Raw genomic sequence first — 22,725 nt, 5'->3', positions numbered from 1 at the left:
TTGCAAATGAGGGATGACGACACTATTGATTCGTTTACTGCAAAGATTAATAGTATCGTTACCCGAGCAACAGAAGTAGGAACGACAATGAGTCAACCGACTCTAGTACGCAAACTCTTAAATGGCGTACCAGAAAAGTTTACTCAAATCGTTGCCTCTATGGAACAATACTCCGATCTAGAAACCATGACGCTACAAGAAGCAGTCGGAAGACTAAAGACGTATGAAGAACGACTCAAGTTAAAGAAAGGAAATCAAGGAGAAAGCCAAGATAGGCTTATGTTCACACATCAGGATAACAACAGAGGAAGGCAATCTGGAAACCGCGGTCGTGGTAGATTTACCCAGACGCGTGGAAATTGGCAAAACAACGGAAATAGGCAAAGTCCCAGAAACGAAGGATCTACATCAAGACCTAGAAATGGAAGTTCTAGAAATTGGAGGAAGTTTACAAGAACCGACCTAAGTAAGATCCAATGTTTTAAGTGTCAGAAGTTTGGACACTACAAGAAGGACTGTTCTGAGAAAGACGAAGTACAAGAACACTCAAACCTCGTCGAGGAAGACGAAGCACCCGTATTGCTGATGACAATACAAGAAGAAAAGATTCAAGAAAGGGCTCTGCTAAACGAGGAACGTATAAAACCAACAAGTTACGCCTCAGAAGATAAGAATCTATGGTACTTAGACAACGGGGCAAGCAACCACATGACAGGAGTGTGATGTCACTTCAAAGAATTAGATGAAACGGTGACAGGACAAGTACGGTTTGGTGATGGGTCACACGTAGAAATTAAAGGCAAAGGTTCAATACTACTGGAATGTCTGAATCAAGAACAAAAGATTGTTTCACAAGTATACTACATTCCAAGTCTGAAAACCAATATATTGAGCCTCGGACAACTTACAGAAATCGGTTGCAAAGTGGTTATGGACGGAGATCTACTTACTATCCGAGACCGAAATAGAAAGCTACTAATGCGAGTCAAGAGAATGAAGAACAGGCTGTACAAAGTCAAACTGAAAATGGGAAAACCAATCTGCTTGCTATCAAAGACCGAAGACACAGCATGGTTATGGCACGCAGGTTAGGCCATTTACACTCCGACGCTATTAAGGAAATGACTCGTAAGAACTTGGTACATGGAGTTCCACAAATAAGTCATGCTAGTCAAGTTTGTGATGCATGCTTATTAGGAAAGCATAGTAGGGCACCATTTCCAAATCAGGCAAAGTTCAGATCTTTAAAACCTCTGGACTTAGTCTATGGAGATTTGTGTGGTCCTATAACTCCACCAACACATGCTGGGAAGAAGTATATATTCTTACTTGTAGACGACTGTACTCGCTACATGTGGGCATATTTACTAACTTCCAGGAATCAAGCAATCGAAACATTTAAGGAGTTCAAAGAAAAGGTGGAAAAGGAAGCGAAGACCAAGTTAAAAATGCTAAGGACGGATAGAGGAGGTGAATTCACATCGGCTGAATTCAACAAGTATTGCAAAACCAACGGCATAGCAAGACAGCTTACAGCACCATATTCCCCACAGCAAAATGGAGTAGTAGAAAGGCGAAACAGGACGATGTTATCCACTACTCGCAGTATGCTAAAGGCAATGAACATGCCACAAAACTTTTGGGGTGAAGCAATACGACACGCGATATACGTACTAAACAGGGTTCCAACAAAAGCCCTGGTGAACAAGACACCATATGAAGCATTGAAGGGAAGAAAGCCAAATCTGGAACACTTGAAGGTTTTTGGCTGCACTGCTTACGCTAAGGTACTACCACTTCAACAAAAGAAGTTAGATGATAGAAGTGCACCTTTGGTTTACCTTGGAATAGAAGAAGGATCAAAGGCGTACAGATTATATGATCCAGCAAAGAACAAGATATGTGTCAGTAGAGATGTAAAGTTCATGGAAGGTCAACCATGGAACTGGGATAGTTATATGGAAACGGTAGATTCAGGGAATCCCGAATGGACGAACTTTGTCATTCAAGAAGATGACATACCACCAGAATTAGAAGAATATGAACCAAGTAGTCTAGGCAGTAGCGGGCTACAACATGACGATTCAGGAGTAGGTCAGACAGAAGAACAAGACTCCTATGTAACCCCGCTAGCACATTCGTACAATCAGAACTCAACAGGAAGTTCAAGCAATTTATCAAGTGGAGGTCCATCCACTTTTGAAAGTACAACAGAGAGTATTAGTGACACTCCAGTAAGATTAAGAAGTCTCGAAGACCTGTATGAAGAGACAGAAGAAATTCAACTAGATCCACATGAATTATTACTCGTTGAAGAAGAACCAAGGAATTACAAAGAAGCATCTAGTGACAGAAAGTGGATTGAAGCAATGAAGGCTGAATTAGACTCAATAAACAAGAATTACACTTGGAGTTTGACGGAGTTGCCAAGAGCTCATAAGGCAATAGGTTTAAAATGGGTAGTCAAGACTAAGAAAGATGCAAACGGAAACATTGTTAAACACAAAGCAAGGCTAGTTGCAAAAGGATATGTTCAGCAACACGGAATAGACTTTGACGAAGTCTTTGCACCAGTAGCACGTACGGAAACAGTACGACTAATGTTGGCTTTAGCAGCATATCAAGGTTGGGAGGTACATCACCTAGATGTGAAATCTGCATTTTTACACGGAGACCTCAAGGAGGAAGTCTATGTATCACAACCAGAAGGTTTTATAAAGCCAGGAAATGAAGGAAAGGTTTACAGACTATCAAAAGCACTGTATGGATTGAGACAAGCACCAAGAGCCTGGAATACGAAGTTAGATCAAACCCTAAAGTCACTTAACTTCAAGAAGTGCACTTTAGAGAACGCAATCTATACAAGAACAAGTGAAGCCTCTACGTTAATAGTTGGAGTCTACGTTGATGACTTGATAGTCACTGGAACATCAAAGAAGGAGATAGACATCTTCAAATCTCAGATGAAGAAAAAGTTTGATATGAGCGATCTAGGATTGCTAGCATACTATCTGGGAATAGAAGTAATTCAAACAGGGGGTGAGATAGGCATCAAGCAGACAGGATATATCAACAAGATACTCAAAGACACTGATATGTTATCCTGCAACGACACGAAGACACCCATGACTCCAGGAACTCAATTAACAAAGACTGAAGAAGGTGATCTAGTAGATGCAACACATTACAGAAGCCTGATAGGTTCTCTCAGGTACTTATTGCATACAAGACCAGATCTATGTTACCCAGTCAGTCTACTTAGTAGATTCATGCAAGAACCAAAGGAACAACACCTGAAGGCAGTAAAACAAATACTACGTTACATCAAAGGAACTAAAGAGCATGGAATCATCTACAAAAGACAAGGAGGATGCAAGATCACAGGTTATAGTGACAGTAGTTTTGGAGTTAATACAAACAAAGGAAAAGGAACAACTGGTCTGGTATTCTACTTTGGAGAATCACCTATAACCTGGTGTACACAGAAACAACAGACAGTGGCACTATCATCATGCGAATCAGAATTCATGGCAGCCACTGCAGCAGCATGTCAAGCACTATGGCTTAAAAGATTGTTAAGTGAAATCACAGGCTGGAAGGAAGAGAAGATAACACTCAGAGTAGATAATATTTTAGCAATAGCACTCATGAGAAATCCAGTATTTCATGGAAGAAGCAAGCACATTGACACACGCTATCACTTCATAAGAGAATGCGTGGAAAACGAAGATATCACTGTGGAGCATATAAGTGGAGAACTACAACGGGCAGATATACTAACAAAGGCACTAGCAAGGATCAAGTTTGCTACAATGAGGGAACTGCTCGGAATTCAAGATTTGAAGCAACTCATGGATGTTCGAAATTAAGGGGGTGAATGAAACCGGTTAATCTCTTAACATCACATACTTAGTTAGACAATTAGAATTAATATTACATATGGCGGTTATGAAGTTGAAGGACCAAAGTTGTCAACATGTAAGATGGTAACTACCATCATAATCGAAAAGGTGTGTCTCCTACACACATCCATTTCGAACCGGTACAAGGCAAAGAAAGAAGAAGACGCAACTGTTGGATCAAGTGGACAAGAATCATCATACCTCTTCATGATTCAATCGCAACCATACATCCAAGAGACGTGTCCTTTCACGAAGAGACGCAACCATTCACTCGTACCCGTAGAAAACTATAAATAGGGACATGTAGATTCATTTGTAATACTTACTACTCATTCGATTTGTAAACATTCATTCGTTTGATTATTACAAGTTATTGTTATTCAAGTTATTCACGCTCATTTAGAGATCAAGATCCAAGTTCGGGCCAACATTATTTGTAATTGATCATAATACTATTTATTTATGGTTTTACAGGGATGTTTCTTTTAATCATTTTACCTGGGATGCTGCTTCCGGTCCAAAATACTGCCCAAAAGATGCAACGTAAGTTGTTTTTTTCAATTGTAGTAAAGAAATCATCAACAAACTCTATATATATTATGTATGCTATATTTGCTTTTGGTTTTATTTTCCGTTTATGGCTTATGTAAACAAATTTTTAAACTGACTCAGTAACATTGTCGAAGGTTATTCTTCGTCGCCAAATGTATCGTAAGTACCTTCATTTAAGCTCAGACCAATTACATTGCGTGGTGTGTAATAATTGAAATACCAAAATACCAAATGACTTATTTGCCTTGTATTTTTTTGTGTACAACAGCATCAATCCTTTTTAAGAAAAGATTTCCCCTGTACTAAATCATTTAAACAGCGTAAGGTTTTTACATGATCACTACTCATTTATATCTTAGCTAAAATGTCATTTTTGCATCAGAAATCTATTCACTTCACATCAATTGTGGGGGGAAAGAAGTACGTATCAACAACAACAAGTTCGACGATGACAAAGATGGGAAAAGTGCCTCATCATACTACAATGATGGAAATTGGGCGTTTAGCAACACCGGAAAGTACATTGATTATCAGGGGGTTTCTAGTCCTTATATGCTTTCCAACAAGTCTAATCTTCACAATATATCCATGTACGATAGCGAAATATATAAAACAGCTCGCGGATCAGCTATTTCGCTAACATATTATGGATTGTGTCTTATAACATATTATGGATTGTGTCTTATGGACGGGAACTATACTGTCAAACTCCACTTTGCAGAGATTGTTTTAACCCAAGATAACTCATCTAACATCCTTGGGAAACGTATATTCGACGTTTATGTGCAGGTAATTCATGTGTAATTTATGTATCGGATAACTAAAGTTGGTGTTACTTGTTGTGATAACTTCTGCAAAATACTATTTACTGTATGGGGAGTTAGTGTTAAAAGATTTTGATATAGCAAAAGAGGCTGGAGGTGTTGGTAGGGCAGTTATAAAACGTCATACAGCTACTGTGAAGAAAAACACCCTCAAGATACAACTTTACTGGGCTGGAAAAGGCACTACTAGTATTCCATACGCAGGATGTTATGGCCCGATTATATCAGCTATATCAGTTGACCCGGGTAAGTTGATATGTTTTATTATTAATAGTTATATTTCAATTGACCCAATTTATTGGTTACACCTGTGAAGATTTTGCAAAAATATGTTACCAAATAGTCAGCAAAAAGATAAAGACAAAGGTATCCTTTGACTTTTTAAGTCAAAGTTAAATATCGCAATATTTGAAGTGAGGATATTGTTTTAACGTCACTAAGTGGTGCTTTCACTATCATGTGTTGTACAGAATTTGACCCACCAGGATCTGGAAAAAAACCTAATGTTGGTTTGATAGTGGGGGTCGTTGGTGGAGCACTATTTTTCGTAGGTCTAATCATTGGGATCTTGTGTAAAAAAGGCTACTTTAAGGGGGACATATTAGCAGGCAGAGGTGAGTCTTTTATATTTCTCTTCTGATTGTTTTGATTAGAAGTGGCAATTCCGACTCCTTTATTCATAGGCATCGTCTAAATATGTCAAATGGGTCACATAAAAAGTTTTAGCTGAAAGGTGTGTTAGCGGAAGCCGATGATTCTCATTATCATCACAGTTAGGTTTTGGAGGTTTGACATGAAAAAGGGAATTGGAAATTGAATTGGTAGGCATGATTATAACAGAGAGAATGAACAAGATTGGACAAACAATAACTGAAATTATGAATGTCTTGGTGCCAAGGGATGTTCCCGGCAACAAGTTTATATACATGCCTGGTTATGACAGTCGTTTGGCGGTTTGAATTTGGCGGGAGAAACCGTCAAACTACAACCGATAACAAACCGTCACACCTCTATGTTCATATCGTTTAATACATATAGAAATAATAATAATGTTCAGATATAAGTAACAACATAACATATTAGTTCATAATTATGTTTATAAATAACTAATACTCTCCCCTAAACATAATTATATTTACGGGAGCTCTTGATGACGCTGTAATTCGCTTCGTTTACAGCATTCCTTGCCCTTGAGAAATCGAATTTCTTTCTTTGATGCAGTTTCTTGAGTCCATGCCAATCATTTCCACCATAGTATGCATAATGATCCCCGGTTATATCTTGATTGCCTTCCGGCTGTTTATAAGAAACACCGGCCATACCTGCATTATCTTCCGGCTGTTTGTATAAAACTTTGGCTACTTCTGCATGATCAGCATATAAAGCATATTGTTCAGCATCCACTCCTTTTGTCCCTGTACTCCTCGAACATTCAGCAGCTTCCGTTTGACCCGCACTACTCATAGCATCCTTATCTCCTTCGCTCACATTCTGCCTAGGATCCACCATCTTTACCTCTTCTTGTTCGAGTGAATTCTCTTGTGTTACCTTGAATTTGTAGTAATACACAAGTACATCCAGATACATAGCGTATATCAGCCGCATGTATTCACCATCTTCATACTCGAATCCTATATCTTTTGCTATCATGGCCCACATGCCATTCTCGGTGATCCTCCGATGACCTCCTTCCCTTTTTACCACCATGTATAAATCTAGTAATCCCACTTTTCGGTTGTTTGATGCATATGCGGGTAATGGTCTTGAGTGAATTTCCAGTTTCTCTTTAATAAACCATTCTATCATGTTTTCGAAAGTAGAATCAAGATAGTTTTTATACTTGATCACATAATCTTCATCTTCAAGCATGTGCAGTAATGCCTTGCAATCTTGGAAGTCCTTAAAGGACATTGCCTGTAAAATCAGTATGATTTCTCATAATCAGAATTCTATTCTTACTAAACATATATTCTTTTTCAAGTTCTCCGATATCTTCTTCTCTTGTAAGACCAGTATGAACATTCCTCTTATTATTTATAGGAACACTGAATGTGGGAAATATTTTGCATACATCTCCCATGAATTTCACCATGAATCCCTGAATCATTAACTGATCTAGACTCAAGACATTTCTATCAATGTCTGGTGTGTAAAACACACTTTGTATTCGAGCCTTTTCAGTCCCTGTTATGATATCAACAACGCCAATCCCTCTAATAAAAAAGAAATTGTTTTCCCCATTCTCCGTTTCAACACATAACATACTTTTCATTCGTTTAAACATGTCGATGTTACTAGAGATATGACGTTTGTAAGTTTTACTAACATACCATATGTCCATATGTCTGACCAGTATCCTCCGTCGGTTCCGATCACCATGAATTCTTGTCTCTGCCCGGATTGTACATCTCTTTCTGCTTCTTGATCTTTCTGTGTACCCTTGTTAACTGCTAGGCGAAGTAACTAACTTTCTTCATCTTTCTCCTTCTCTTGACATGTAGAAATTTTATGGCCTGCTCTGTTACAGTAGTAACAACATCGATGCATCCATTTTCTTTCACGTTTTTCTTCAGTGCAATGCATACATGGCATCATGGTTGATGATGGTTTTAAATCATCATCACTTGCATAACCGGCTCTGATACCACTTGTTAGCGGAAGCCGATGATTCTCATTATCATCCCAGTTAGGTTTTGGAGGTTTGACATGAAAAAGGGAATTGGAAACTGAATTGGTAGGCATGATTATAACAGAGAGAATGAACAAGATTGGACAAACAATAACTGAAATTATGAATGTCTTGCTGCCAAGGGATGTTCCCGGCAACAAGTTTATATACATGCCTGGTTATGACAGTTGTTTGGCGGTTTGAATTTGGCGGGAGAAACCGTCAAACTACAACCGATAACAAACCGTCACACCTCTATGTTCATATCGTTTAATACATATAGAAATAATAATAATGTTCAGATATAAGTAACAACATAACATATTAGTTCATAATTATGTTTATAAATAACTAATAAGGTGGATGTGTTGAAAATCGTCCAAAATCTATGATCAATGCATAGTTGCATACAATCTTTAAAGTCATTTCTAATTAACCGAGGTAACAATATTGAGCATTTATATTTTTTGTTTTAAAACAAAGAAAATGATGTCACCCGGCCTTTCCATACCGACGCTATAAAGGAACCGTTACAATCCAACACACCCATTTTGCCACCTTTAATTTTTTTATTGCGGACGAATTTATATCACAACAACTAGGCAGGCGACTCGATATACATTGTTTCTTGTTTAGCAGAGCATCCAGGGATGCGACCAGATACACGAGTCTTTGAACTTGCAGAGATAAAAGCTGCAACTGGTAACTTTAATCCATCGAACAAGCTTGGACAAGGTGGTTTCGGTAGCGTGTATCAGGTGGTGTTATTGTGTTATATAGTCAACTGATCAAACCATAAATTTTTATCATCTTGTGTTTCTAATAAAACTTGTGTTATGTAGGGCAAGTTGATAGATGAAACATGGTTGCCTTAAAACAATTATCTTCAAGATCAAAACAAGGAATAGAAGAATTTCTAGCCGAAATTGCCATGATTTCCATGCTAAATCATGACAATCTGGTCAAACTTATTGGATTTTGTGCTCACGAGCCGCTGTGTTTGGTTTACGAATACATGACAAACAATAGTCTATCTCATGCCCTTTCTGGTGAGCTTAAAACTTGGTCTTGTGTCACATAAATCTGCAAACACTTTTCATTTTTTTCAGATTTTTTTTTTGTTATTACAAGAATTATATAGATATTTGAATAAAATGTTTGTAGGAAAAAGATTACGTGTTTTACCTGTTGCACTTAAAGCTAAACTTTTTAATTTGGTCCGTTTAAGATAAAATGCAACCCTCAGGTTGAAACTTCCACTTCTGTTAATTATCATATTTATTTGAAAAAAAAAAAAGAAACATCGTGTTCACATTAATTTAGAAATATCAACTGTGTTACTGATGAAATCTTTTGTGATTAAACGAAGGCGCTAAGGGGAGGCTGATATGGCCTGTGAGGGTACAAATAATCAACGGTTTAGCTCGAGGCTTGGCTTATTTACATGAAGAATCAAATGTTCAATGTTGATCAGTTCTGTTTTAAACATAAGGGAAAACATGTAAATAATATCTGATACAGCAAACAGGCCAGCATAGAATCCAGTCAGAGACGCAGCCACGGAGTTTGACATAGTTGTCAACTTGATCTGGTTCCCCTTTAGGATGTATCTTCTTGACGGTAGTACCGAGTTCTTTAGGGTTGAAGAACTCGTAGTAATGGAGAGAGAGGAGGGGCAATATTGAGTGTGATGTTATGAATGTCTAACCCTAATCCCTCTCTAGTAATCCCCTTATATACACCCAAGGGGAAACCCAATTAGTTAGTTAGGGTAATCTGGCCCATCAACAATTACCAACTAATTTATTATAGGTTTTACATTCTCCCACTTAGCCGAGTAATCATTTATCATGAGTATTAGATTAGTTTGATCAGAAGTTAATACTCATTTTAGCCTTAAACAAGTACTATAGCAGAGAAATACAGCCGTTGAATCATTATGCGACTCAGGACCCCCATTAGTCATACTATAGCCTTAATTTAAAACCTAACAGTTATGATCAAAATACAAACAAGCCCTTTAGCGTTTGATTTGTATTTATAGTTGTCTATATGTCATTACACCGGCAGCACATATGTAAGAGACATACAAAATCAAACTGATGAGGAAAATTGATTAATAGTTAGTCATTCATAGTACGATATGCAGTTGTAAATGGTCATCTATTAAAACCCGTCTCTTTTATGAGTACTCTTAATAAGACTTATGGGTAATAGACCTTTAGTTATAGGATCCTTAAGCATATCACGAATGCATTCGATACAAATGTTTAGTTTCCTCAGTTCGTTCATAAACGAATAATTAATTGCGTATCGAAATTTAATGCAGCACCTCTCGAACTGTTACTGTTCAAGGAGACATGGTAGCTGACTTTATCACAACATGTCTTCAATATATTAATTATATGGAGTTAATAAACTTATGAGTCCACTGATAAATTTTCAACAACATTTAGTGACTATATTATGTCGTTATAACTTAGGTTGTTATTATCAGTTTATTATGACTCCTCCATAAGATAGGTTTTGTCTGTTGACATAAAGATATACCCAAAATTACATTTTATCATCTTTGAATATTACAAAGTTAGAGTAATAAACCGGTTTGATTTCTCACTTCTTCTTCAAATCATAGCCTCTCGTTTCTTTTAAAGATATTGTAATACTCAATTAAATGCTTCACATTAATCTAGACATATCTAGTGTGTTGCAATGTGAGTAATATCTAAACGAGTATAGACTTAAACTTACATAAGACTTCTAATTAATGAAGCGTAAGAAATAATCTCATTTAGCCTATTATCCTCTAAAGGAGAGCAGTATTGTTTGTTACATATGTAAGGACCAATTTAATGTTAAACTTATGGAATGGAAGTAATGTCCCATTTGGTCTATCTCAACATGTTATGATATCTATTATGTAAGAGATATCTCTGAGATCTATTATATCAAAGTTTGTGTTAACAATGCTTTGACTTATGTAACATCTACTTGTCAAAAGAATATCATCTATATAGACAAGTTTATCTTAGTTACTCCCACTCATCTTGAGGTAGGTACATTAATCCACTTAGTTGTTGATGAAAATAATTTCGTTAAGATTTCATCACATTATAATGTTTGCATTAAACCATACATGGATTTTATTGGCTTACAAATAAAGTGTTCTTTAACCTTCAGTTTGGAACTTTAGGTTGTTATCTAATGAACATGTAAATGTGTCAGCCATTTGTTAGGGAAAATTGTTTTAATGTTCATCTAATGTAGCTTTAAACTATTATAAGCTACTAGAACAGTGATGATCCTCAAAGAAATCTTTTGTTAGATATGTAATAAAGATTCTTTAATAATATATCTCTTCCTGAGTATAACCTTTGACAATCAATCATGCTTCTTTGTGTCTTAACGTTTATATCAGGATTTGGTTTAGTTATGAACACTCTTAGGTTATTCAATCAAATCCCAATTGTTGCACGAACACATAAAATCTGTTTTACTAGAAAACTGTTTTATTCCATTCAGAAGATTGATTGACACTAATGACTTAATTAGAAGAGATAGGATCAGTAAACTTTTCCAAAATCCATTTCAACTTCATTAGGGAGGTTATGTAATCATCAAAGTTAGTAGGCTTTTAAACCTAGATGACCTCCTGAGTTGATTATTGGGTTCATTAGAAGTTTCAATTTTATGGATTAGCTCTTGATTAGGTTGCTATCATTTTCATTCTAAGTTTGTAAGAGTTGGTGCAGTATGGTGTACAAGAGGTGTAATCGGAGTTAAATTTGAAGTGAAATTTAATGACACTCTTCCCCCCGCCTCTTGTATTCCTTGCAAGTCATGATAAGGACTTTGACTACTCCCACTGACCTTAGAAATCTTTAGGAACTCAGCATGCTTAGGGTCAATATTTAAGACCAACAAATTCTAATAGAGAAAACAAATTAATGACGTTAGTCATTGTGATTTCTCTTGTTGAGGATTATGTTAGTTCAGGTAAGAAATCTAAGTGTGCCCACAATTAAGCAACAATGAAACTTTTGTAAGAGTAGCTGTAGATTTTAAGGAGACAAGTTTTGATGGAACAGTGTCGTGATGGAGCGGTGTCTTGTACAAGAGGTGCAAATTGAGGTAATGTGAAATTTTCACTCCCCCACCTCTTGCAACTATTGCTAGTTGTTCTAAAACACTTAATGCTCCCACTGATCTTTAATATCTCTAGAATGCTACAAGAGAAGTTTCAATTAGGTATGTGACGTGGGAACATATCATATATATATATATATGTTAGACTTAACTTGATTTCCTTAATGTCCAAATGTCTTAAAAACTTAGGGACATATTTAATAGAAATCATGTTAATCACATATATGAGTAGATTTCTTTAAGATCATCGGCCATATGCGACAACATTTTAGATACAAGTTGATAGTCTTTTAAATGATAAATGAATTGTGTCTGAATATTCCATTTGAAATAAGTTCCATGAGTGTCAATGAATGACTTATGATGGACCCATACTTGTTCCTTGAGCTAAGTGATATTTAGGGCTATAACTTCATGATTTAAAAAAAAACACCTAGAATGAGATTAGATAAGAAATCATCCTCATTAACTATGTCATGATTTCTCATGAATTTTGGTTATAATGGATGAAATTTGTAAGTCTCATTTTCCTTCTGTCAAATTTTTCATTTGCATGATGACAAAAGTTGTGAAAGTGTAAGGTATCATCTAGTTTTATCTTAATAATGTTTCAATCCAGGTATTTAGAACAAATAAGATGAGAGTTTAAGATAAGTGTGACTTTATGTTGACTATGCAAACCTCACAACCTTCATAACATTGCTTAATTATGATACTATATTCTGATTAATACTCAGAATATATGTACGAAAAACGTTGTTAGAAGACTGCTTATTATTGTTCTTATAGCGTTAACATTTAATCATGTCACTAACTCTCATGTTAGTTATTTGTTAACTTCTGGTAAGGAAACGTTTAAAACTAGAGTGAAGTAATCATGTGTTAATAGGAATATTATAATTAGTAGACTTAAATATCTTTAATAAGTGACTATCTAATTAATTCATCCAACTGTTCTTTAGAATAATGGATAGTCTCGTTGCTTATGTTTAGTCTAATGACATAATTATGAAGTGAGATTTTCCTTTGAAGAATCTTAAAGTTGGAATTTTTACTTGTAATTTGTCTATGGACCTTAAAACAATCCTCTTTTAAATTAAGTGGTTGTAAGGTGAGTAACAACTTATTTTCCAGCTTTAAACATTTATTTATTTGTACATATGTTGCTTATCAACACACTCATTATACTTTGGTACTTTTGAGTGTTATAGTTGATTTATAAGGCATCAAATTGTACAAGTGAAAATCTTAGTATGTAATGTACTGGAAAAATGTACTTATTTCCATACGTAAGCCCTTAACTTTATGGGTCATGGTATCGTACATTATTATGTATTCACATATACCACTTAACTTTATAGTTTAGAATTTTAAAAGAAGGCATGCATCTTAGGAGTTCTAGTGATTATTCCATATATAAGAGATTAGCCTTAGGAAAGACTTAATCTAAAATAACTTTAGTGATAGCATTATGTTAGAGAGTTCTTGATTATTATAAGAGACATCATGTTCGATTTGTCCTGATCATCATGCTCTAATTTTCTTCTTTATAATCTTTATCAGAAGAGAGCAATATGATTATCGTGTCTTAAGAAATAATCAAGGATTTAGTTTAAGAGCTAATTCCAATAGAAACTTTAAGCAAAACATATTAGATTTAGGAATTAGAGTGGATGGGATATATGTAGAAGTAAATTATAGTGAGTAAAATTATGGGTACTTAAAATAAGGCAGACGAAATGATCATAAAATTAAGTAAGGATCATTAATATAAGGATCATTATGTGAAGAGATTGTGATATGTCTATTACTAACATCAAAATAATAGACTTATTTAAAATTCTACTTAAACGAAGACAAATCAGCTTTGGCCAGAAGTGTAATCATTTAAGTATGTGTGCAAAGTAATCGTGACAAATCAGCTTTGGCCAGAAATGAGACAATCACTTTAGTTATGCACTTGTCAAGCATGCTAAACATAAATGAATTAAATCAGCTTTGGCCAGAATTAAGACATTTCACGTTTTTTTAATGCATACTTAACATAGCTTTTATAATACTTGAACAATAAATAAATGTATTAAATCAGCTTTGGCTAGAATTAATACATCAGAAGCTCATTCAAGTTAAGCTATTTTTGGTTTTGTAAAACATTATTTGATCCTTATTAATTAACTAAGTATTTACAAAAACCAATTATTTAATAGCAAACCACTTATTAGTGCGGATCGAACTCCGCGGTGAGTTCGCTGGGGTTTGCAGGGGAACAGCGTGCCCTCGCACGGGGGTTGGGGCGGAGCCCCGAGCTAAATTTTAGTTCACATTTAAACAGCCTAAGGTGATGAGGTCTCGAGTGAGGTCTCGAGTCATGGTATCGACTGAGTTTTTGAGATCTCGAGTTAGTGATGAGGTCTCGAGTCGCAACCTTAGTCTCGAGTTATGACCTTATGGTCTCGAGTAGCAACTTTGGTCTCGAGTAGCAACCTTGGTCTCGAGTAGCAACCTCAGTCTCGAGTTATGACCTTATGGTCTCGAGTAGTATCTTTATGGTCTCGAGTCGCAACCTTATGGTCTCGAGTTATGACCTTATGGTCTCGAGTCGAGACCCTTGTCTCGAGTTGTAAAGATTTGAGAGCCCTTATAATTTTTGAGTCGAGACCTTGTGGTCTCGAGTTGAGAGAGCTTGTGGTCTCGAGTCGAGATCTTGTGGTCTCGAGTCGAGATCTGATGGTCTCGATTCGCAGTCTGATGATCTCGAATCCCTGTTAACAGCTGTTTTCGTGATGATAACTGAAAACTCGAAATTTTAGGGATTGTGGGATAATGTTTCCTGTTTTAATGCTGATCTAAACTTATCAAAAGATTTCGAAAATAATAACTGATTATCTTTTAACAGTTTCCGAAATTTTTAGTAGATAAAATTCAGATCAAAAACAGTAAAACACCCACTAATCCGAATTATATTCCAAAACTTAATGAATTTTCGAGTTTTCTTAGAACATTATGATGAACCCTAAAAAATAAGAACATAATTCTGGGTTCCGAAATCTAAATTTTAAGAATTTTGTTAACAGATATCGAATATTAGGTTTGTCCATTATGATTTCGAGTCAAAACATTAATTCATTAACTTCCGAAAACAGTGATTTCGGCAACAAAACTCGAAAACAGTCGTGACTTTTCAAGGCTTTAACAATTTCGTTTTCCAGATTTTTGATCCCAGAATAATGGATACAAAACCAGAACTGATTTATCAACATATGCTCTGATACCACATGTTGATCAGTTCTGTTTTAAACATAAGGGAAAACATGTAAATAATACCTGATACAGCAAACAGGCCAGCAGAGAATCCAGTCAGAGACGCAGCCACGGAGTTTGACATAGTTGTCAACTTGATCTGGTTCCCCTTTAGGATGTATCTTCTTTTTCCCGAGTTCTTTAGGGTTGAAGAACTCGTAGTAATGGAGAGAGAGGAGGGGCGATATTGAGTGTGATGTTATGAATGTCTAACCCTAATCCCTCTCTAGTAATCTCCTTATATACACCCAAGGGGAAACCCAATTAGTTAGTTAGGGTAATCTGGCCCATCAACAATTACCAACTAATTTATTATAGGTTTTAATATATTTTGATCCAAATAATATAAATGATTATAATGGCTAGACAATTAAATATAAATATAATAATTATATTTAATCTTACATTCAAATAATACATAGAGATATCAAGCCTAGCAACGTTTTGCTTGACGAAAATTTCAATGCAAAAATATCTGATTTTGGTTTAGCAAAGCGTAACTACAACAGAAAAAGCCACCACACCACAAATATTAAGGGAACATGGTATTTTATCTAATCACTCTCTCATACAAGTCAAAATTGGTTAGGGTTGAAACAAGGGATCTTTTAGTATAGGCCGTGATAGAGCGAGTTGGGTTTACCCATAAACGCTTCTTTGATCATTTTGTTATAAACAAAGTATAAAGGATTCATTATAACTGTTTTAAAAAAAAAATCATCTACAATTAATATCTAAGTCTTCAAATAAAAACAATCTAGGATGATTTAGCATATTTAACCCTTACCTCTTTTAGCACATATTTTGGTTTGAGTCATTTGAGATAAAACACAACGGTAACATGTGCATTCAAAACCAACTTTCTAACTACGCATTAGTCAATAACCCTTCCTTAGTTTTTCATATTTATCTAATTATTTTATTGTTCTGAAGGGCCTATATAGCTCCAGAGTATGCCATGCGTGGGTACTTGACTCCTATGGCAGACGTTTATAGTTTTGGGATCGTGGCCCTAGAACTTGTTAGTGGAAAATCCATCATAGAGAGCTTTGGCGAAGATCCCAATATATCCCTCTTTGATATGGTAAGGAAAATTCAATCAACTTTTATAGGCTTTAGTCACAATAACAGTAACTTAAGGCCCGATCTAAGGTTACATTTGTTTGTCCCACAGGCACTTATTCTAAAAGAACGAAAAGGAAACCTACTAGATCTGGTTGATCCAGACCTAGGGAATGACTACTCTTCTGAAGAAGCATTGCGTATTCTAAATGTGGCCCTCTTATGCATAGACCTATGCTCCGCCCTCAGGCCAACCGTGCCTCAAACCATTGAATTGCTAGAGGGTCAAACGGACATTGTAGTATTTCAGCGTGAAAGACTTAATGATTATAAGTTGCGAAGTATTGTCGAGTTTAGGAAACTTAGAAACGCTCTCCAAATGAGTGATGGAGCAGGACCATCTACCGAGACCTTAATGACGGAGTCCTTAACGACGGAGTCCTTTGCCACAGAATCCGGTATCACCGAGTTAACTTAACACTTAAATAGTTCGGGTATTACAAATAACTATTTGTGGGTTGGAAAAAGTAAGATATTGTGCACATTAATTTTAATTATGAGTGTATGAAATTGATTGGAACTGGTCAGCAGTTAGGTTAACAATTCACATTTATATATTTATGTTTTTGAGTCAAAGCAACGTGTTAGTGGGTATGTTGGTTCTCTATCCTTAAACATATTCGCCCCCATCAGTCTTTCGACTTGTGTGTCGTGGGTATTGACGAGTTGCCCGTATGTAGAATTGTTAAACATCTCTTGCACAATAGAGAGATTAACCCGGGGCAAAAGAAGAGATTTTGGGAAATAGTTGGTGTGTAAAATAATAATGGATGAAACCAAGGGGCAGCCTTATATACTGTTTCACACAACCCTTGTTGAAAAGTTGCGAGTTTAGTAGTTTTGCAATTAGCATGAAAGATGTCCAAAAAGTGACATCTCATTTTGTATGAGACATCTATGAAATATATATCTTACGAGGGTGATTTTTTTGAATGGGTTGGAAATTTCGAATTATTAGCATGGAACAATATTAAAAGAGTGAATAATTATATATTCTATAGACAATGAAAAACGTAACCGCTCCCAGAAAGCATCATCATCATCATCATCATCATCATCATCATCATCATCATCATATCTTCTCAACTTTTAATCTTGGTCGTTTAAACTCCAAAAAATAACCATAAATTGAGCCGTTTAAGGTAGTTCAGCTCTTCTCTTCTAAATTCCTACATTTTTGCCAATATTTCAGGCATTTAGCAAAACTTTAGCACCCACGAGTAGTTTACATACAAACATATTACATTTTTTTCAAAATAAGACACAACACGATAAATGTGGAGTGGTGGGTTTAACCACCCAATTCCTAAAATAATGGGTAGTGGTACCTGCAGTTTTCTTTTCTTTTATATAACGGGAAGCAGGTTGAGATTTAAATGACGTCGTTAGAGTAGTTAAGTTAGTTATTAAGGGTTAGGTTAAGAGCGTAAAACGTAACTAGCATAGCGTCATTGAGGGTTATTAAGTCGTAGTTAAGTATGATCTTCAGGGTTAAGTGTTTCTTTAATCTTGATTAACGGCATCGTTATGGTTATTAAGTTAGTCATTAAGGGTTAGGTTAATAGCGTATACCGTAATTAGTGTTAATCGTAACACCACAAATACTACCATTATTAAAGAATTGTAAGACCCTTGGTCCGTTCACTACAACAAAAATGACTTTTTAGTACCTTTTATGTGGGACGCTAGTAAAAGAGGGTGCTAAAAAACTATTTAATAGGACTAACGGAATTTTGGGGTCCTTTTATAATATAGTCTACTAAACTGGTGTCCTAAAAAACTATATAATAGGATGGATGATTTTTTGGGGTCCTAATATCATATAATTCAATAGGACACTTAAAATGTAGATCCTAGTAAAGTACTTTATAAGACATTTAATTGTTAATGTCCTATTATGTGGTACTGTATTAGGACACTTGATCATCTAGGTTCCTATTATAACAAACTCGATAGGACACGTTGTAGTTAAGTCATAAATGTTCAGTGTTATAGGACCTTTTCTAGTCGAAGTCATATTAGAACTTAACTTAATAGGACACTTGACACTTTGGTCTTATAACTTTAAACTTTATAGGACGCTTAATCATTGTGGTGTTATGATAATACACCGTAATAGGACACTTGATATTTGAGTCATAAAACATTAGTTTTATAGGACGCTTATTCGCTAGAGTTTTATTATAATATAACTTAAAAAGACACTTGACACTTGGATCTTATAAATTTAACCTTTATAAGACGCTTAATCATTGTGGTGTTATTATAATATACTATACTAGGACACCTGATATTTGATTCAAGTTTTATAGAACGCTTATTCGCTAGAGTTCTATTATAACATAACTCAATAGGACACTTGACAATAGGGTCTTATAACTTTAACCTTTATAGGACGCTTAATCATTATATTGTTATTATAATACACCGTAATAGAATACTTGATATTTGAGTCGTAAAACATAAGTTTTATTGGATGTTAATTTGCTAGAGTTTTACAATAAGTTTTACTATATTTTTTAAAATTCCCCCCAAAATATTTCATACTAAATCTTAAATTTCCCTCAAAATATTTAATCCTAAAACTTCCTAAAAAAGCTTATCCTAAAACTTAAACTTTCCCCCAAAATATTTAATCCAACACTTCCCTCTCAAATAATATTCTCATTTAAAAAGTTACATTATGTAATATTAGAAAACTAAAAAAAACTTTGTTTTCAATGTATTCAGTATCGATACTGAATTTCTAGTACCAAATTGTTTTCGGTACTGGTATTTACGATTCGATACTAGTTTACCAAATTTTACTTTCAAATAGTGGTATGGTAGTGGTACAATACCACACATTTTCGTTACCGGTACCCATACCTATATTTGGCGATTTCCGATATCGGTATTTTCAATACTGGTACCGAACTCATCCCCAATCATATATGTGTTAATAGACCATATTGAGCCTTATTAGGTCACATTGGTCAATATATGTGTAAAAGTGTCCTAATATGTTCTTTTTAGGACGCTATTTAAGTTGTCTATAGACATATTGTGCGACCATAAAATTAGTTTCATAATCTTATTTGGTATATTAGGACTCTTTTCTTGGTACTAAATTAGCTATAATGTTACATTATAAGGGTCATATCAATTAATTTCTAAGAACGCTAGTAAGTGTATCAAAATATTAAAAGTATGTAAGCACATGATAGAACATCGTAAAAGTGTCCTAAAAGGACACTATTTTGGTTGTTCAAAGACATATTACGTGACCATAAAATTGGTTTCATAATCTTCTTTGAGATGTTAGGAGGCTTTTTTAGTTCCGGGACTTATTACGACCATTTTACATGAAACGCTTTTACCGTGGGTCCTATTAAATTAAAGGTCCTATAAAATAGCATTTTATGACGCTTTTGCGCGTACTAAAAATCCAGTTTTCTTGTAGTGGTTTATACGATTTTCATAAAAATCCAACTATAATAGTGTAATTTCGGTTAAACATACACTTAAAATACGAGTTTGTTAAAACATTTTAATAATAAACATTCTAACGTTTCGTATGCAAATTCGCCATTTAAAATGTGACGACCAAAACAATTGCGGAAGCGTGATTCTTGATCGTGTTCGGTTCTTCATCGAGCTTGATCGTCCTCGGGTACATCTAACATACCTACATTTCATAAAACATGAAACGTTTTTGTCACACCCCCAAAATCCACCTGCGGATAACACCCGCTTCGAGGGCGTGACTGACCAGGATCCAGCCACCAATTATACCGAATACTTAAGTTGATAACAAAAGTAATACTTACTATTCCTAAGCTTAGCAAATATTAAGTTCAGAGTTTAAAGTTTTGGTTCAAAACAGTACTAAGTAGCGGAAGCATAAATAAAGTAGTAGTTAAACACGTTCATGTTTCAAAATAAGGTATCACCCAACACAAGGGTGAACAGACACTACACGTTCCCAAGCTGCAAGCTCCTTCGTCACTGGTTACCTGCAAAGCATGCAGTAAGGGGTCAACAATAATGCTGAGTGAGTCCACTAGTTGTCCAGTTTTAATTTCCAAAAAAAAAAACTTTGTTTCACCGGTTAATTTATCCGTTTATACATGCCTTGGGGAGCTACCCCAAAAGTTAGCGACTAAACTGTTTTTCCAATACCGAACACTAGGTAACCGTTGCGTATCCGCAGGATGCCCCGATGTCAATGTTCTATCATCATTGACGGATTTCTGAGTACATTAGTTCACGACCGTCCCAAACCAGGGCACGGTGTGAGGCTGGTAAACACCTAAATAGCGCTATTAACTAATAACCCGCTCGCCTGAACCCGGCGACTAATCGGTATTTGTAGTAGGGACTTGAGTGATAGAGTTTCGTTTAGTGCTGTTAGTTGCAATCCGTATAAACAGTAATTAACCAAAAGGTTTCCCAATACCCGGGAAGGAAAAGTAAGTTTTGTTCCCAATAACTAGGGAAGGTATGTAAATGGTATCCCCTTTTACCAGGGGATAGGATTGTTTTAGTCTTGTGTCCCAAACCACCGGGACGCATGCTTTTAAGTTGTGAACTCACCTTGGGTTGCTCGGTAGGTTTAGGTTACTTGTCAATCACGTTGGTCACCACGTCCTAACATGGTTACCGGTATAGGTCAGGTTCGGTGTACAAGCATTCACGTAAAAGCACATATAGGCACGTAACATACATACAGGTAAACAGTCATTGGGTTATTGGGCCGGCCTAAACAATTAAACAGTCAACAGCAACACATAGTCCATTTAACAGATAGCCCAAGTTAACACAAAATGGCCCAATAACCAAAATGGACAGCCCACTCGCAACCAGCTGGTCTCGAGTCGCAACTAGGTGGTCTCGGCTTGTCACGTTATGGTTGCGAGTCGCAATCGTGGTCTCGAGTTGTCACGTGTTGGTTGCGAGTCGCAACCGTCGTAGTCTCGAGTCGAAATCTCGTGGTTTCGACTTGTCATGCTTTGGTTGCGAGTCGCAACCGTGTGGTTTCGAGTCGTAATGCCGTCGTTGCGAGTCGGAATGCTGTCGTTGCGAGTCGTAATCTGTCACTTTCATATACACGTGATGATGCAGAAAAGACAGTCCAAATTGTACATATGAAATCAGACCCATATTTGGAAACAGCCAATAAGGTTTCTACAAACACTTTTCCTAATTTTGACCATATACAACAATAGATCAAACATTACCATTTTAAAATCTTCAAACTATCTTCAACAAGTTCATCAAGTTCATAGTTTTTCCTAGGGTTTTCATGTTAACATAATCACACATTTTTGGACCGAAAATCACCTATTTCTAACAAGATTAATATGCAAGAACAAGTAAAACATACACTTAGTGGCATTAACATAACTCGGTTGGCCCTAAACATCCTTAAACCATTATTCCATAACCATTTAAGCATGTTAGCAAGTATCATACATAGGGTTTAACACACATAGTCAAAACTTCACAATCTTCCTAAAAATCATGCATAGTATTTCTAACCAAGCATAATACTTCTAGTTCATTTAACCAACATAAATCTTATACACAAAAGATACACAAAGATAACACTAACCGGTTATGAAAGGAGGAGCCGAAAACAAAGAAAAGAGAACCGAGAAGATGGAGTGTCCGAATTTGGTCTTGACCGAGTTTCCTCGTCCGAGATCCTTGAGCTTGAACCGAAAGTTTGGAAGAGTTTGGATGTTGTTGGCTTGGGGTTTTTAGTTGAGAGAAAATAGAAGAGGTGTGTGTTTGTTTGGTGTAACAAATGAAGGAAATGAGGAGGAGGTGGGATATATATATGGGGTGTTTCGGGTTGGGCTTGGGGGTTTCGGCCCAAACCGGTTACGGCCCAAGGGCCACTCGAAACCAAGAGGCCCACTCGCAACCGCCCGGTTGCGAGTCATGGTCTCGGGTCGTGGTTTCGGCTCTCATATAAATATATACATAATACATACATATCACACATATCATGCAAAAAATCACGTTTCCATTTAATAATATATATATACACACAAAATATTACAAGGTGATCGTTCGGAAAAACCTCGAGTGTCACATTATCCCCAAGTTTTAAGAACTTTCGTCCCGAAAGTTGAAGCAGCCACTGCCAAGCTAGCGTGTTTCAACGGGGTGTCACATCATCCCCCCGTTAGTTTGGAATTTCGTCCCGAAATTCGGCTGTAGCTTC

At 36.0% G+C, this 22,725-nt stretch overlaps 1 protein-coding gene across 1 annotated transcript; it reads left to right on the top strand.

Annotated features, from left to right (window-relative positions):
• The first annotated feature begins 3,939 nt into the window (after positions 1 to 3,939).
• On the top strand, positions 3,940 to 16,932 carry LOC110892795 (probable LRR receptor-like serine/threonine-protein kinase At1g07650). Its single transcript, XM_022139942.1, has 13 exons — positions 3,940 to 3,986; positions 4,377 to 4,445; positions 4,575 to 4,588; positions 4,837 to 5,243; positions 5,335 to 5,524; positions 5,749 to 5,892; positions 8,553 to 8,704; positions 8,789 to 8,793; positions 8,838 to 8,995; positions 9,316 to 9,402; positions 15,796 to 15,937; positions 16,326 to 16,476; positions 16,567 to 16,932. The coding sequence occupies exons 1-13, from the start codon at positions 3,940 to 3,942 to the stop codon at positions 16,930 to 16,932; spliced, it is 1,932 nt and encodes a 643-aa protein (XP_021995634.1).
• Positions 16,933 to 22,725: the final 5,793 nt, after the last annotated feature.

The sequence above is a fragment of the Helianthus annuus genome, chromosome 12, assembly GCF_002127325.2.
Source record: "Helianthus annuus cultivar XRQ/B chromosome 12, HanXRQr2.0-SUNRISE, whole genome shotgun sequence".
Lineage (NCBI taxonomy): Eukaryota > Viridiplantae > Streptophyta > Magnoliopsida > Asterales > Asteraceae > Helianthus > Helianthus annuus.
The sequence above is the reverse complement of the archived record's forward strand: the minus strand, read 5'-3'. Positions and strand labels throughout refer to the sequence as shown.